The 17,212-nt window shown below is 38.7% G+C and overlaps 1 protein-coding gene across 2 annotated transcripts in view; it reads right to left on the bottom strand.

Moving 5' to 3' along the window:
* Nucleotides 1-15,143, bottom strand: part of lcor (ligand dependent nuclear receptor corepressor) — a 69,048-nt gene extending 53,905 nt beyond the window's left edge. The window contains exon 1 of one of the 2 annotated variants that reach the window (XM_069166935.1): nucleotides 15,002-15,143. In XM_069166935.1, coding sequence (XP_069023036.1) covers nucleotides 15,002-15,098 — 97 coding nt within the window. In that variant the 5' untranslated portion in view covers nucleotides 15,099-15,143. The remainder of the gene's footprint in view (nucleotides 1-15,001) is intronic. The other variant, XM_069166936.1, reaches the window with a different exon arrangement.
* Between the last annotated feature and the right edge of the window lie 2,069 nt (nucleotides 15,144-17,212).

Here is a 17,212-nt window from a genome sequence, read left to right as displayed (position 1 = left end):
AGCCAAGGAAGCAAAATAACTACATACCAGAGTCACATCAGAAGAATATGTTGATACATGCAAAAATGTCAAACATTTTACTGGTGTGGACTTTGGACTACTGGATGGAGGAAAACACAGCGACAATCTGCGATAGCCATTTTTCACTTTTTAGACTAATTCAATAGATTAATTGATACAAAAATATCTGTATATCAACTGACAACAAAACAGTAGTTAGATAAAAAAAAAAAAAAAAAAGGCTTCTTCTGCATAATCTAAATCAATCCCAAACACTCATTGGCTTTGTCAGCCATTGTTTTGGTGAAATTGCCAGTCAAAGGTGTGAACTGATGATTAAGGCAGAATTTTTTTGCAAGTAACAAGTAGAATTGAAATATAATAATATAAGCCCATTAATTGTTTCTCACCGCAATGCTCCTTGGGAGTTGTAGTTTACTTCTCTCCTGCGGTTCATAAGGACACAGACAGTCTTGTAGCGTACTTTCTATCTCTGTACTGATGGGAGAACTTTATGTTCATCTAGTTTTGGGGAAAACTGAAGTGGTCAGTCACCCTTCACTGACCAAATATAACCCCACCCATGTCAGTACCCCCCCACCCCCACCACCACTTCTCTCTTAGATGATATGTCAAAGGAATTTGTCCTTCTGGTTTTGACCCAGACATTCATTACTACGGGTTTCAGCTTCTCAATGTACGACAGTGCTTTCATTGTTGCATCAAAAACTGCAACACTGGCAGCTGAAATCTCCAAATTGCATGAGCTGGCCATGTTAATTAACCAGAGTGAAATGAGTTTCACACAGCCTTTTGAGCAAACCATGCAAAATAACTACAAATTAGAGTCATGTCACATAAAATTGTTGATTTCATTAATCTGCTCTAATACCTGAACATCTATTTTAAAAGTGATGAAAAAGCCTTTACTTTGAAAACACTTTCTTCACGTGGATCACAATTTATCCCCCAATTAGACTATTGAACGCACATAAAATTGCACTTGGATTTTTTTGTTTGTTTTTTTGTCTGTGTTTTGCAGCTTTACGTGTATATAATGAATTCACGTGTTATGATGCAGTGTCCGTGAGGGTGTGAGTACATGCAATATATATTTATAATTCAGAGATCTGGACGTTCACATGATCTGACCACAGTGGCATGAAATCTGAACATATGTGTAATAAGTACAAAAGTATCATAAAAATGAACACTAAAACATTCAAAGAAACACCAACAAAGATGAAATATGGTGGGGGAAAAAAAAACTGCCCACGCCTCAATTAAGTCTGAGAGAAAAATATCTATAGATGCTCTGCATGTGTGTGTGTGTGTGTGTGTGTGTGTGTCTAGACAAGCACAGTCATTCTGCGGGTGGGTGTCAGAAAATCTACCAGAATAAAAAGTTGCTGAATATAAGTGCCTCTTGGCAGAAATGAAATTCAAGAGGTCCTTCAGCTAGCTGTAGACTCCTAGATGACTGATTTCTTTATTCCTACCTCCGAAAAAGGAAAGGTCTGTAGTTGACAGCATGTGACAAAACCTTGATAAAATGCCAAAATATGCAGAATATAAATTAGTGCAGACTTGAAAAATGTTTAGGAAAATAGAAATATATAAGAGTGTGATTAAGACGGAGAATATGGCAGAAAACTGAAGAGAGGAAAAGACAGAGAAAACAGACATAAGGGGAGATGAAGGGCTCGCAGAGAAGACAGGCTTCAAGAGGTCTGAAGAAAAGCCATGAAGGAAGAGAGGAGGGATGTCGATGAAAAAAGACTAAAGAAATGAAGTAATGATGAGAGGTGAAAGGTGAGAATGAATAAGAAAAAATAGCAACATGAGAGAGGAAAAACGAAAAAAAGACAATGTGAAGGTAAATTAGGAAAAAAATAAACAGGAAGAGGAGAAGGAAAGAGTGCAGAGATGAGCGATGGAAAGGATGCAGCAGGGAGAGAAGGGGATGAAAATACAAGTGACATTTCTCTTGATGGCAACAGGAGCAACAGCGGTGGTGTTCGTTGCTTGACCTTCAGTTTTATTGGAGTGTGTGTGTGTGTGTGTGTGTGTGTGTGTGTGTGTGTGTGTGTGTGTGTGTGTGTGTGTGTGTGTGTGTGTGTGTGTGTGTGTGTGTCTGTGTGTGTGTGCATGTGTTTAAACAGCCTGGTGGGCTTGACACCTAACTGAGGGTGACACGGTCACATACAGAGGAGAGCTGAGAGCCCCCAGCTCTGCCAGCAAGCCCAGACCTCACACAGCACAGCTGGCCCTGTCACCTCCACTTATACTGCCAGGCTCCATGTCTACATGCACTGTACAGTATCTCTCTCTCTCTGTGTGTGTGTGTGTGTGTGTGTGTGTGTGTGTGTGTGTGTGTGTGTGTGTGTGTGTGTGTGTGTGTGTGTGTGTGTGTGTGTGTGTGTGTGTGTGTGTGTTTGTGTGTCCAGTAGTGTCCTGGGCAAAAGCCAGATGGAAAAGCTTGTGAGCGTTAAGGTGCATCAAATTAAATTTTACTGTCCCACTGCACTATGTAACCATACATTATCTGCAAGGGTTGCCAGGTTTGTATTCCAGCACTAATGACCAGTAACTGCTGGTGTAAAAGAAATGAAGGCCACAACATTTTTTTTGTCAAATTGTTAAACTGACATGGTGAATATAATTGTTGAAGGACTGTAGATTTTGTTGCAGCTTGGATTTAATATAATTTTAGGAAATCTCAATTTGAGTTAATTCCTCCATGGACTGAAAATGTATTAGCAAACTATTCTTATTTTCAATTAAGTGTCTAATGACATGTTGGTGGGTACTGGACTGTTGGCTTAACCTTGTGATTTACGAAACTGTGATTTTTTTTTTTTTCTAATTTATTACATTTATTTTTATTCAAATAATCTAATGAAATCAAATTGATTGATTATTAAAGTTAACAACTCTGAACTAAATCCTAAACTAATCGAGAAGCAAATCAATAAAGTTATTTGCCAAATTAATTGCAAAAAGTATCTGTTGTTTGCTGGCCAACTGAATGTTGCTCTTGCCTTATAAAAAAGACAGAGGTTGTGTAATAATACAAAGTTGTTAACTTTGTGGAATAAATGGAAGACCAGCATGTCTCCATATATACATAACAATGGACTTGGTAAAAGGAACCCTACGTTAATTTTATTCCTAGCCTCATGTTTTCTCTGTTATTTGTCTTTTGAAAGTCACGTTTTGTGCTGTTATACAAGATGGAACTCAGCATTCTTGAGAAATGACATGATTTTAGGTCTGAAAGAAAATATCTCCAATTGGTATGTAGTATTTCACTTTTGCTATTACATTAACATGCTTAATTCAAATCTGAGCAAATGTATATTTCCTGTATTTTTAAACTGCTTAAAATATGAATTGCATGCATTTTACATGCAATCAAGCTTTTCACACGATGGTGGCTCAAGCAGTAACACTGTCATAGTACATTTCCCACTTCCAAGCCATTAACAAACACTGATTATACTTAAGGTGAAACCTCTATTCACCCGAGACAACCATTAGCCGTGCCTAAGAATAATTTGTGGCCTTCTATTGGTCACAAAACATGCAACATAGAGATCATACAGAGCTGGATTATTTGATGCCTTTAAAATGCCATGTTAAGAAAACCTATTTACTGTGTTTATATCGATAACAAGGCAAAAAAAAATTGTGAAAGCTAATATTAATTTTGACAAAATACTGTGGTGGTTTTAAATCTGCTTTGAGAATTTTAATTACCACAGTTCACTATTTACCAAACAGGGAAACAGCAGCTTTAAACAAAAAATTGTGAATAAGCTTCTTCATTTGGTCCACAAAAATGTAAATTATGTCTCATTACTGGAAATTTCTGTTAGGCCTCCACATTGTACAGCAATAAATCTTCTCATACCCCTCCATTTCTTTCATGATGGTTGGTGTTTGTTCTTTATATTATTATATATGGAAGTGTATTTGCTCATCTGCTGCTGGAAGCCTCCTTCAGGCTGTGAACACAATGGTTTTCTGAATAAAAACTGTTAAACAAAACTGCTTCAGAAAGATTTGACCTCAACTGCAGAGGCCCATGGGGGACAACAGTTGCATTCATATGTGCCAATGTAACTAATAAAGTATGAGCAAAGTGGAAAATGAAACAGCTTTTTTAAACTATTAAGGTATTTATCTGCATGTTTTTTAATGACTTAGTTATTTTATGAATTTTAAAAAGGCTTTAGCCCCCAAGCTGCCATTGATGCCTGACCCCCGGTCAATAAAACTGTCAGCTTGAAACTCAAATGTTCACTTGATGTGATTCTTTTTAACAGGTACACTCTCATATATTATGATAAACGAAAAAAGGCCTGCCAGCAGTTCATAGAGGCAGAAATGGTCATTAAGGCTGACAATACAAAGGTTTGTGACAGAACAAACGAAATACGAATCTCTTTACTTTCCTTAGATACCTATAGGCTAAAAATGGACAAACAATGTACATTCTCTTTGAGAGTTTGAAAAGCTATGGATTCAAAAATATCAAAATGCTGCACCCCTCTGGGAGCATGAATGTGCTTCGCATATTGAAAGGCAATCCGCCCATTATATTACCTAATAAATGTCTCTCAAAATCAGTATTTTGGCCAAAGGAGGCGCAACAGAAAAAGTTATTCATTGTTCAGAATATAAGTCCTCTGAGGGGCATCGGTGTGTTCAGCAAAAGTGAAGCACTTTGATATTCCTCCGACAATTTGAAACATTTGAGCTTTTTTACCGATACATATTTTCCTTGTAAAGCACTTACATTGCAATAAAATGTAGAAAATTGTCATTATATTCACATGTATTGCATCAGTGTATAAAGCATCAAAATATAATCAGAAATATAGAAACTCTATTACATACTGTGTTCCTCTGAGCGCACTGATAAACTCCCTGCTCTATCTATGGAAGTCAAAATTCCTAAATATATAATATAAAAACAAAATTTTAAAAACAGTCATTGTGACTGTTGATACAAAAGGACATGGGCTAATATATTTGTGTTAGACACAAAAAAAAAAATCCAGCATCCATTGTACTTTAATGTCTTGTTTAGAAGTGGGCATGTCTGCACAATGCACTGGAGGCAACACAACAGGAAAGAAGAGTTTACAAAAAACATTTGGATTCCTGCTCTGGGGATCAGGAATTTCATTCGGCACGTTTGCTGTGTAAAACACCACTAACAAACTAAATGAGTGGTTGTGATAATAATAGGCAGCATTTCTAGCAGGGAAAGCCAACATTGTAAGCTCTACATTGACACTTCTCTAAGAACACTAAATGTCTCAGTTCAAACAGAAGGTGGCCTGTACGCTTCAGCCCGGACCGCTTTGTGTGAAAAAATGACAACAAGGTCAGTCTTTCTCGGTCGATGTGAGTCAGACCCGACACCCTGCGGCTTCAGAAGGGGATGATCCTCTGTCCTGATCTTAATACAATGACTGCAATGTGTTTTTAACAATGCTGACATCGCCAAGACCCCTTCTGTTGTTGTTGAATATTACGGCTCTGAAAACGCAAACGATGGGTTTGCATCATCATCGATCACAACATCCAGCATAAGTTTATTTACCAAGATGTTTAACCACAGAGAGAAAAGAGTGAACGAGGGAGAAAGAAAAAGAAAAAGAGGCAAAAAAATGAAATCAACAGACAATAAAATTAAGATGAAAATGAGAGCGTGGCCCTGAGAGGGAAGGGTGGTGCTTTCTCCTCCGTCTCTTTCTCTCAAGGCTTTACTTCCTGTGTTTAACTTGACAGATTGTCACGGAGAAGAAGAACAAAAACACAATGAAGCAAAAGCTTTGCAGGAATAAAAGCTAACTTAAGTGAGCATGCAGGATCTGGTCGTTCCTCATGCTTCCACTCCTGTCACATTTGTTTTGAATTTTACATTTTAAGACAAATGTTCTTATTTACATACTCTAAGCCAACAAACAGGAAGTGGGTCTGACTCGTGCTCAAACACACCTTCTCGGGGGGGAACTGAGATCAAACAGGTGACCATTGTGTTACAGGACGGTCCATGCGTCGACAAGGTGATGAAGATGATATATATTTCTGTGTCACGCTAACTCTGTTTCCTGGATTTTCTCCCCTGAATCCCAAACATGTTGCTACAGCCCAGCTTCTTCTTCTGTCTGAAAAAAGTATAACTTTAAAAGACTAAACTTTATTCTCTGAATATTATCTCTTATGAATGGTCTTGTTAATTATTCCCCTGTTGGATTTGTTTACACGGACACCAATATATCTGAGGACCTTCCTCTACCTGTAAAATTGACTGTCTGAGTTGTTGATGAAAGGGCAGACACAGCAGGTTATATGATGTCTAAATAGGTTTATGGGGGTTTTCTCTGTTGGAAAAGATTTACAGTATCTTTGTCATGTACAGTATGTCAACACTGGGGGGATTACCTCCTTAAAGAAGGTTATATTTCCATTCCTGTTTGTGGCTTTGATTCATCAGATTGCACTGGACTTATTAATAAGCAATCAGAAAATCAGACAGATGTCACTGATTCACATTAAATATATGTTTGCTGCTTTGAAATGTACACATATGATTCCGGGAGAATGGATTTTAACAGTGCTAAGTCTTTGCAATCAAAGTGCTGCCAATGACTTTTATGAGTAGCTAACATTGCAAGTTATTGAAGCCATGTATGTTTATTAAAAGTAGATTTAGCTGTTTTCTATGTTTTGTTGAGAGATTATTTTGAAATATCTCATGAATACATGCTTCAGAAAGCTTTATAAAGGAAAGCAGTGCAGGAAACAAAAAATAATGTTGCATGTTATTATTTTATATCTCATCAACAAACGTATAGAAAGGGGAATTTAAAACAGAGAAGAGGAGGCAAAAATTCTCACAAAAATTCTGCTTCTGTTTCACATTTATTTGATACATTTTTGGGATTGAGCTTCTTTTTTTTTTTTGCTATATTTTGGGAAGAAAACACTATTGCTACCTATCACCTTGTCCCATTACTGTGTTATATTTTAAAATTTGGAGGATTAATAAAGCATTTCTGATCCTGTCTCCTTTACATTTTCTTTTTATCCTCCTATTAAGAATAAAATGTATCACGCAGAGTATGTTCATGCTTACTTTTACCTTTCATCATTTTCTGATCAGATAACTCCTCATTTAAATCTAAATGTAACCACTTGTATTGTTATGGTTAGTCCTTGGCAAAAAAAAAATTAAGACAGGCTTGCAAGACATTCAACATTAAACTTGTTCATCAAAGTTAATTTATCATGTCTACACTGGTTTGACAAACAATACTTCTCAACATGGTTGGAGTGCTTTTTAGTATACATTTGTATTTTGAGTTGAGGTTAATTCACTTTGATTTATCTACAGATTAATGTAGATCTACCGAAAATTAAGATGTCACTTTTATTGTTTGCTGTATTCATGAAGTATAGTGTTTCTGTCTGAGTCACCAGTAGAGGTTTTACCTGTGTCCTACATGAGCAATCTCATGTCCAAAACCAAATCATACTGAAGTCCCTTTCAATCTTTTGAATTGCAAATAATTGCCTATTGTTTCCGTGTCATTCATTGGGTAAACTATCATCCCTCATGTTTCCTCTCAGGGTTTGTTGTACAAAAGCGACATACCTCACTAAACACTCCCTCCTCCTACCCTCCCTCACTGTCTCTGTTCCAACTTGCCCACCTGTCTCTCTTAGAGGAACAACATTTCCCAGGGTGCACCTGTGGGCAGCAGCAGTAGGGGCCTGGCATGCTATGCTGGCATGCTGCCACAGAGTCTTTAAACAAAGAGGCCCGACTCACTTATGCACAGATACACTGCAGTCTCACCTTTCTGTCTTCCTCCTCAAAGGTTAAGGTTGAATGTATAATCAATAAGAGTTTCAACACACTGAGCGGTTTTGCTGTATCAGCCTTACTTGTTCTGGTATAACATAAGTTTATGGTATAAATTTCAGCTAACTGTCAGTAAATATTGCAGTATTATGCATATTACTAATTTACTTTGTTGACTTTCTTACTCCTCCAATTTAGCATTTCACCGTAATCAATAAAATTATATTACTGTAGCCACTGTTAAGCAAAAAGTTACATAGTCTAGCATTAAATTAGCATTTGGATGATAAGGTTAACACTAGTTGCAATAATATAATCAACACATATGACAGATATTTATTTGTGTGGCAAAGGACACAAATTCATTCTTTAAAGATTCAGAACAGATGCATGCAGTTGTCGAAGGACTGTCCCTTTAACTGTGAACCATGACAGCTTACCGCTGTTTAACTGACTGTTCAGCCCCATTATTATCTCATTAGTTGGTTCCTCTTGTTCAGGAAAACTGAGGTGCTCCTTAGTATTAATTATTTTGTAATGACAGTCTGAATGGCTCAGACTTATATTCCATGAATACTGAATTCTCACAGAGAAGATGAGATTTGAGACTTTTCTTATTAAAATAATAAGGAATTCCTTAAGGTTAATCATTGCAACTGCTATACGTGATTAACCTCAAGTCTCAACCTCCACACAGCAAATAGAAGACGAGGTGCAATAATCAAGAAAATGTTCTCACTTCCCAAAAACATCCTCAGTCTCAAGGTCTGAGATCGCTTCTCACAAAGGTAAAAGTACAACTGTGCACACAGGCTCCTACGTGCCATTAATCAAATACTCTGAAAAGCAAATTGCTCAAATATGACCTTCCACACAAAAGCAGCCACTATTGAAGAACCAGGAGGAATTCACTAAAGGCGGTTCCAAGTAAACATTCCTGCTGCTCTAAAGTCTCAACACCTCACACCAGTTATGTGTGTGTGTGTGTGTGTGTGTGTGTGTGTGTGTATGTGTGTGTGTGTGTGTGTGTGTGTGTGTGTGTGTGTGTGTGTGTGTGTGTGTGTTTGTGTGTGTCTGTATGAGTGTGTGTGTCCTCCAAACACAAATTCCAAACAGTGCATGGGCCCACATAGTGTCTGCGTCCAAAGAACTGTACCAGGGAGGTTAGGTATCTGACATAACAAAAGGAACACACACACACACACACACACACACACACACACACACACACACACACACACACACACACACACACACACACACACACACAATAGAGCACTTACATAAATTTTGTGTTGAGTTAGGTATGCTGTGTACAAAGATTAAGGAAATGGAGGACTTTGGCCGCCGGCAAGAACAAAAGGAATAAAAGACTTAAAGACAGAGAGCTTCTTTATTAAAACGTCAGGTTTAAGATGGTGGACTTTTGATTTCTAACCCAACAACATTCATCTGTAGAGTTTAAACACTGTTTATCATTTTCTTTAGTATTAAAATTTTTATATTTAGTAAAACACTAACAAGCAAGAGGTCAAAACCATGTATGCAATGCTAGAGGGCTTTTAATTTGAAGCAAGGGCTTTTAATGTGAAAACTCAGTCATGTGGCATAAGGCGGCGCAATTAGGTAACTTCACTCACTCACTCACTCACTCACTCACTCAGTAACAGATATGTGTCCTGTCAGTCCAGCCAATAAGAGCAGAGAATTTAAGATAATATGTGTTTCAAACTTGCAGGGAGTTTCTTAACCAAAGTGCATTAAGCTCAGATTGTCAAAATAAACCAACACATGTAAACAGGTATCTTAAACTATTTGATCCTTGGATGTCTGAACTAAGTGTTGATGAAAACCAAGAAGACCATGAAGAATGGAATTGGGGCTGCAACCGTTTTGCTTGTTTTGTCATAGAACACAAAACACCAAATAATATATCATTTTAAACTAAGAAAAGACAGCAAAAATTACAAGCAGATAATTTGTGAAATTTTGCTTAAACCATCAACTGAATGAACCAAATTGATTAACTGAAAATTTCAGCTCTGCATAAGAAATGCAGTGTACAGTGTTCAACAAAATAAAACAACGAGAATTTTGTGGTTATGTGGTTTTTAAGGTAAATACATTTCTCCTAAAGATTATCCAATATTCAGACAATAATTAGCCTCTCCCCATCACTTCATGTTTTCAGATTCAGGATTTCAGATACAACAAAGGAGGGACTTTATCTTTCGGAAAACAAAGAAAAAAACAACAACCATACAAAAATGGCTTTTTTTAGGAAATCAGCTGTTCCTCCACATTTGAGACTCAAAACAAGTTTGTCCTTTAAAACTACCACACTTTCTCAACAGCCTACCAAACAAAAAATATGTTTTTTCTTTGGAAACAGGATGAAGGATAAAAGAAGCATGTGTGTAACCACAACGATGGTGTTTTGAATCCTCCTGCATTTTAGATAAATGTGTTGGTGTGTTGGAATGTTGGAATGTGAGACAGGACGTTGAGCACCTTGCTCAGTGGATGTTTTCTGGATAAATAAAGGTTCTCACACACACACACACACACACACACACACACACACACACACACACACACACACACACACACACACACACTCATGCCTTCTGTCCACTTTCACTTCGTGCCAGTGGTGTATTTTGCTTTTCCACAGATTGCAGTCAACCCACCCCCCACCCAAAGACAGCAGCCCTCCTCCCACAGGGCTCCTGGTTGGCATGGATCGGCCCTCGAGACATCCCAACACACACACACACATTACTGCGGCGCAGGGTGTGTGTTCATGCATGTGTAATGAAGAGTGTATGTGGGAGATTTACAGTATTGGCATCCGGTCTGGTCAAATGGGTGGATTGCTGCCACTCTCCCCCACCAGCTCCAGATAAATGTGCCATGTTTTGTTTTCCTTTTCAGAACGCCCATGAAAAGAATTAGCAAGATGAGAAAGTAGCAGGCACGTCTCTCGGGGCGTCCATCTGTCCATTACTGAAATAAAAGCTGTCCACTCAGAGAGGGCGTGATGAAGGGATGGAGGGATTGTGTTGACTTGATAAAACAAGGATTTGTCGCTGAGCACAATGGGTAATCGAGGGACTAGACAGAAAGAAAGATGGACAGATAAATAGAGAAATCAGGATCATCTGTTCATTTACTGACACTCTCGACCAAAATCTTACACATCATGATTTACCAGTAATCGAAGAGGACGTTTGCTGTATTTGTGGCCAATGTCCAAGCTGTCAAATCCTCTTTCAACATCAGTATGATTCACCTCCAGCTCGTTCAAAAATCAGCAGTGACCCAAACTAAATGAACTGAAAACAAGCAGCTCAAAGACCCAAATGTAACTAATCATGTGACAGTGATGAACTCTTGCAGGTGGTGAAGAACTATGTGAACTATGGAGCTGTAACAATTACTCTCTTAATGAATTAATCTATTCATGAAAAAAAAAAACGATTCTGAAATATATCTATTAATTTAAAACAGCAACATTTTCAACTCCAAATATTAAAAAAAAAAAAAATGCAGATTTTTCTTCTTCTTATAATTGGTTGTTTTTAAGTTAATTTTAGCTTCTTTTGATGCTGACAATTACTTTGCAACTTTGTTCTTTGAACTTCATCCATTGAGACTTGTTTTACTTTTTACTTGAGTAAAACATGTTGTTTTGAGGGTCTTGTGTAATGCTGCCATCCTGGCTGGTCTCTCTTGGAAGAGGTTACTCCCCTGAGTAAGATTTACCTGGTTAATTAAAAGTTAAACAATTCTTCTTTTATAACTCTGACACAGAGCAAGACATGGGTCAGGACCTAGGAAACTTACATGATGTTTTTTGACTATTGCATAACATTTTGCATTGATGTGGTTGATATTAAAATGGTAGCTGTAACTTAGGTCTAATATAACAAAATATCTTACAGTTGACAAACTATGATTATCTTAATGTACAGTAAACATGACGCTCACCACGGCAACCTATTCTCTTTTCCCAGCCTCCAGATGACAACTGTTTTGGAAACTTCAGTCAATGAAAACTGGATCTACGCTGCCTACCTCAAGCAGCAGCATTAGTATGTGTTTGGAGAAGTGCTGAAAGTAAAAAGGCAGTCTGCCACTCAGACTAACACCTCTCTCTCTTCTGTCTCCTTCACAGTCTGTCTCTCTCCAACACTGCTACAACCTCTCAGCAATCAAATTAGCTACACTCTCTTACCCAGAATATGTGCCAGAGGAATCAGCAGTTGGGCTATAATTGCTACCTACTAATAATGTTAACCTTTCAATGGAATACAGTTCCGGCTTTATTATCAGCACAGCACTGGGCAAGACGTTGAGGTTGGCTGTGTCAACAAGCTGCATCCATGCACATCACTGCGGACTGTACCGTGCTGGAAGATGTTGGCCTTTGTTACATGACCCTCATAAAACGAATGTCTCTACACAGTTAATAATACATTCATAAAATAAAAGCTGCCTAAAGGTACCAATTTTCCCACCAGCTCACATGTTTTCTTACAATTTTGATGTCATATTTTGGAGTTTGAAAGGTTCGCGGGTACTTACACTCCAGTCAAGTGTTTTAAAACTAGTTTTTTGTATCTCTTTAAGTCATTCAAGTGACTGCTTTTTTTTGTGCTTATATGTTCATAAATTCAGTAGTCTTTCTTTCTTTGGGTTTTGGACTGTTGGTCAGAAAAAATAATGTGTGAAGATCTCACCTTGGACCAGTAGAAATTGTGATTGACATTTTTGGCAACTTGTGAAATCTGCCATCGAACAATTATTATTTGTATTTTTTTTTAATTGTACACGATGACTGAGAGCACAAACAAATAATAACAAATCTGTAACAGCAGCATGTTTACATCCTGGAGCCGCAATTTATTTTTTTAATTTTCGGACTTAAGCTTTATAACGTGCAGTTTCTCACAGTTTGCAACCAGATTAGCTTTCAAACAAAGAAGTCAGACTTCAGTCTGAGCATTTATGACTGCTGCCGTACTTGGCTCTAAAACTTGTCCCGCATTGCAAACTAATGAATGTCAACAATCACAAATGAAGCAATAGGCCTAAGCAAAATGCACACACTCTCTCTCACACACACACACACACACACACACACACACACACACACACACACACACACACACACACACACACATAGCTCCTCATACAGAGCTACATAAGCTGTAATATCCAACTGTGAGTTATCATTCTGCTTTGTGGTATGCCCTGTGGTATCATTTTGACATCACAACATCATAATCATATTCCTACAGGGACTAATAGTCTCACTAAATTATCAGGACATTATTCCAGTGTTTATTATTGGATATGCAGCTCTATTGTGGGTAACTGCAACCCTCCAAACTGTTACATTTTTAGGGAGGGGCCACCATCATCCTCTGCTGATTTTAACTGGAACCCAGTAACCCATTAATTTCTATATACAGCACTAATTAGAATCAGAACCAGAAGCAGCCATGAAAATAGTTATCATGTGAAACTAGAAAAAAGATAAAAGCTTGCTTTTTTGGAGTAAAACCTTATATGTTTGTATAAAAACGTGAAATCACATCAAATGATCATTAAGATGTGCAGGACACATGAAAGAAAGGATGATGAACCTTGTTCTGTTTTGTTTATGCCGCTGATTGTGATTATGGTTTTTGCTGATCACATTGGTTGAAGGTCAGAGATTACCCAACCTTTTAATTTACCCCTGCATCCCTTCAGTATGACTTTTTCTCACCAAAAAGCTCCACTAGCCTGCTCGGAATCAGGCCATGTGAGTTATTAGATAGCGATCGGATGGGCAAGTAGGTGACAGGTCAACGCGCAACATCTGGACACAGAAATGCATCCAAAAACAAGTGGAGTAGCAACACCCTGACTTTGCTGCTGCTGCGGTGGTGGTGCTTTTATACAGCCGATAAAACCCAGATTAGGAGCCGGGCAGAGAGCCGAGGAAACCCGGAGAAGTTAGGAGATCAGAGACGAAGAGTAGATGATAATCTTGACATAACATCGGGATAGGCCGATGTAAACGGATTAAATTGAGCTAATGAAATACACCACAAATGGAAGATTGTGGGGGGAGAAGGGTGGTGGGTGAGAGTGATATATCTAGGCTGACAAAATCCCAAATAAAAACCGACATGAACTAATGAGCAAAGCAGGAAGAGATTAAGGAACTCTTTTGTTTTTTTGTTGTTCTTCAATAAGACAAAGACTGCCACATGCCGCTGCCGTTAACTGCCCCTGCAGTAGCCTATCAGATACTGTCATAAATGTTTTCTTAAATAATTATAGATATGGCTTAATGTAAACACCGGGAAACAGTTTTCCACCGCATTGAGGAGCTCCGTTTCAACAAGTATCAAGCTCAATTTTAGGGCGAGAAACGAGGCGTATCTGCCTGTCAACCCCCCGCCTATAAGCTACCTTCCCCCTAAAATACAAAATTATATCCACTGACATTTCCCCCAATGCAGCAATGCGCGCTCCCAAAAGCCGATTTCCAGGGCAGGGGGCGGGGGGGGGGGGGTGGAGGGGGCGTCATGTTTGGAGACTGAGAGCGCGCACTGCCCTCCCCCCATCCAAAACTCAATCCGGAGACGCGCACACGAGCACGGGCCGGCCTATAGCAAAGAAGCTGATTGGCGGAGGCGCAGCTCCATCTGCACACGTGACATGCCCTGCTTACAATAAATAAACAGCTATGGAATAATGTAAAAAAAAAATACCCTCAGTGACTCCAAACAAGATACCCTGGATACAACAACACTCAGCAGTCAAACAAATCACAAACACAAAGTTTGCAGGTGGAACACCTGGTAAAGTGCCCGACATGAGCCCAAAAACTTGGAGCTGAATAATTTTGGATATGTCCGGTGGGAGGCGGGCAGCGCCAGGCAACAGCCGTGCGCAACAAAAAATGACAGCTTCATGGAGACCCTATAGGCTTTACAGTGGACATTACAGCCCCGGCTCTTTACATTCCAAAAAGCCAAAGAAAACACACATTTACCGGCACCCCACAGCCGCCCGGACCACGCTGCACACCCGCACACACACAATGCCAAGCGAGCTTACCTACACAGTGAATGAGTTTGTGCCTCCAAGAGTCAAGTTCCTGCCGAAAGCCGCGCCTCTCTATCGTGCATTGCTGCCTTTTGCACAGACTCGCCATTTTCTATCGGCCCCTCCCGTGGGCGCGCACATACTGCTGGGTGCTTCCCTGCGCGCACGTCACCGGTGGTTTTTATTCTAGGGCTGGGTGGAGAGCAATATGAGGGGGACTGGGCTGCAGCATCCCCCTTTCTATAGCGCTCATTTGTCCCACCCACCAAAAGCGCCCCCTCCCCACCATCTCAGCATCTCTGCGCGAGGATGGACTGTCATTGGTCGGTTAATGGGATGTTTGTCTGTTTTAATGTTATGTTGGGCTATAGAGTACAGCACATGGCGCCTATGCTCCAAATATGCCGTGGCTTAAAGCAATGTGTCAAAGGGCGAGGGTGTGCCGGGGATTTAAAATGAGCATAAAGACACTGAATTGTTTAAATCAACAGATGTGTTACAGTATAGCTCTTGACATGGTAGCACATAAACATGGGGCCACGATTATCAAGGCTATAGGCCTTTAAAAACTGGCACTGTTATCAAAAACCACTGAAGTGTTATTGTATAAAACATCAAAGCGCCTATGCTCCTTGAAGTGGCTAAAACAGTGAGACAGTGAATTCAACTAGTGCTACTTTATGCAGGTATTCAGACTAATATTTTTATCCCCTTAATGGATTAATGCAACTTCTCTTTTAAAGGATTAGGTTGCCTTTTGTGATCAAGTGGTCTTTAATTAAGAAACTCTCAACTAAATCACAGACCTTGTTTTGTTTCTCAACATGAGGATATCAGCGCTTTTCTTTCAGTAATTAGATTTCCGTTGGAGAAATACTGAATTGTGCAAAATTACTGGGGCAAAAATAATGTTTGGACTCCACCTGAAACCAGACAATCTCAGTGCCCTCAGCCGTATGTCACTACGTATGTCCAAAGGAGAAAATTTTGTCCAAGTACAGTTTTGTTTAATGTTATAGACAAATATTGACCAATTCCACAGAGGCTTACTACAACATAATAACACATAAAAAAAAAAAAATTAAAAAAAACATGTTGAGAACTGTCAGAACATATGTTTGGGATCCCGCTCAAGTTTAATGTAAGTAAACTTATTTAATGATAGTAGCTTAGCCCATTCAGTTTCTTTGAAACTGAATTATGCAACCACTCTTTTATGATGCGTTTTTTCCATGAGTCTATGATAATTTACCATCTGCCTCATTTGATTTGTGATAAATGTATGCTGTTGTGATTCAGTGTCTCAACTAATTTTAATTGAGACACTGAATGCATGCATGTCTCCATCTTTAGAAAAGCATCAGGACAACAGGGACAACAAGTCCAGGACTTTGATTGTCAAAATAAAAAAAAATTAAAAAACAATTGCAGTATCACTTAGTGTTAGGGCATGCACTGCATATTTAGAATAGTTAAAGTATGCATGGCAAATAATCTGCATTGGACTATTATCTTTTTGTGGGGGAAAGTGTAAGAGCTATTGTATGTGTGGGCAAATTGTAAGACCTTCGTATTTCTGTTTGCCCGCTACCATTCACCTGTGGACCAGACATGTTTTGGTTTATAAACTTGAAGGAAAATATTGATTCAGCCTAATTAATTCTCAATCGTTTCAATAAACCAAACAGTCTCTTCCACTGGCATCATATTGGCTTCCTAGTGCTCAACTGCAAAATATATCTTCAAAGGCTATATCATTGTTCTATTGTGTTAAGGGATTGTTGATCAATATGCATCAGCTTCATTTGCAACACATAAATTCATTGTTAGACATGCTTTAAAAAAAAAAAGAAGAAAAAAAAAAAGTAGTTAGCAGGTTAATCCCAGCCCGTTCTCCCCCAGAGAAACAAAATGAGGACAGCAGAGTTTTGTTTCATTTGGGTCACCTTGATTGTGTTTTTTTTTTTCTCCTTATCTTTTTACTGAATTAAAGCCTTATTGGCTTTGAATCCATATCACCTCATTTAACAAACCCTCACCACCTTGTGCAGCTGTTTGAGCGCATAGCAGAAACAATAAATCAAGTTCAATAAAACTGGCCAAAACGCGGGTCTAATCACCAAATTGAAACATGAAATGACACAGAATCATTAAAAGGAACCTGGCTGCCGTTTTATAATCCTACAGAGACGGTGGGCAGCACATAAAAAAGGCAAGGGCAAA

Source organism: Embiotoca jacksoni, unplaced genomic scaffold (assembly GCF_022577435.1).
Source record: "Embiotoca jacksoni isolate LCO1_2020_lvr unplaced genomic scaffold, fEmbJac1.0.p SCAF_4, whole genome shotgun sequence".
NCBI lineage: Eukaryota > Metazoa > Chordata > Actinopteri > Embiotocidae > Embiotoca > Embiotoca jacksoni.
This window is presented reverse-complemented; position numbering and strand designations above follow the sequence as displayed.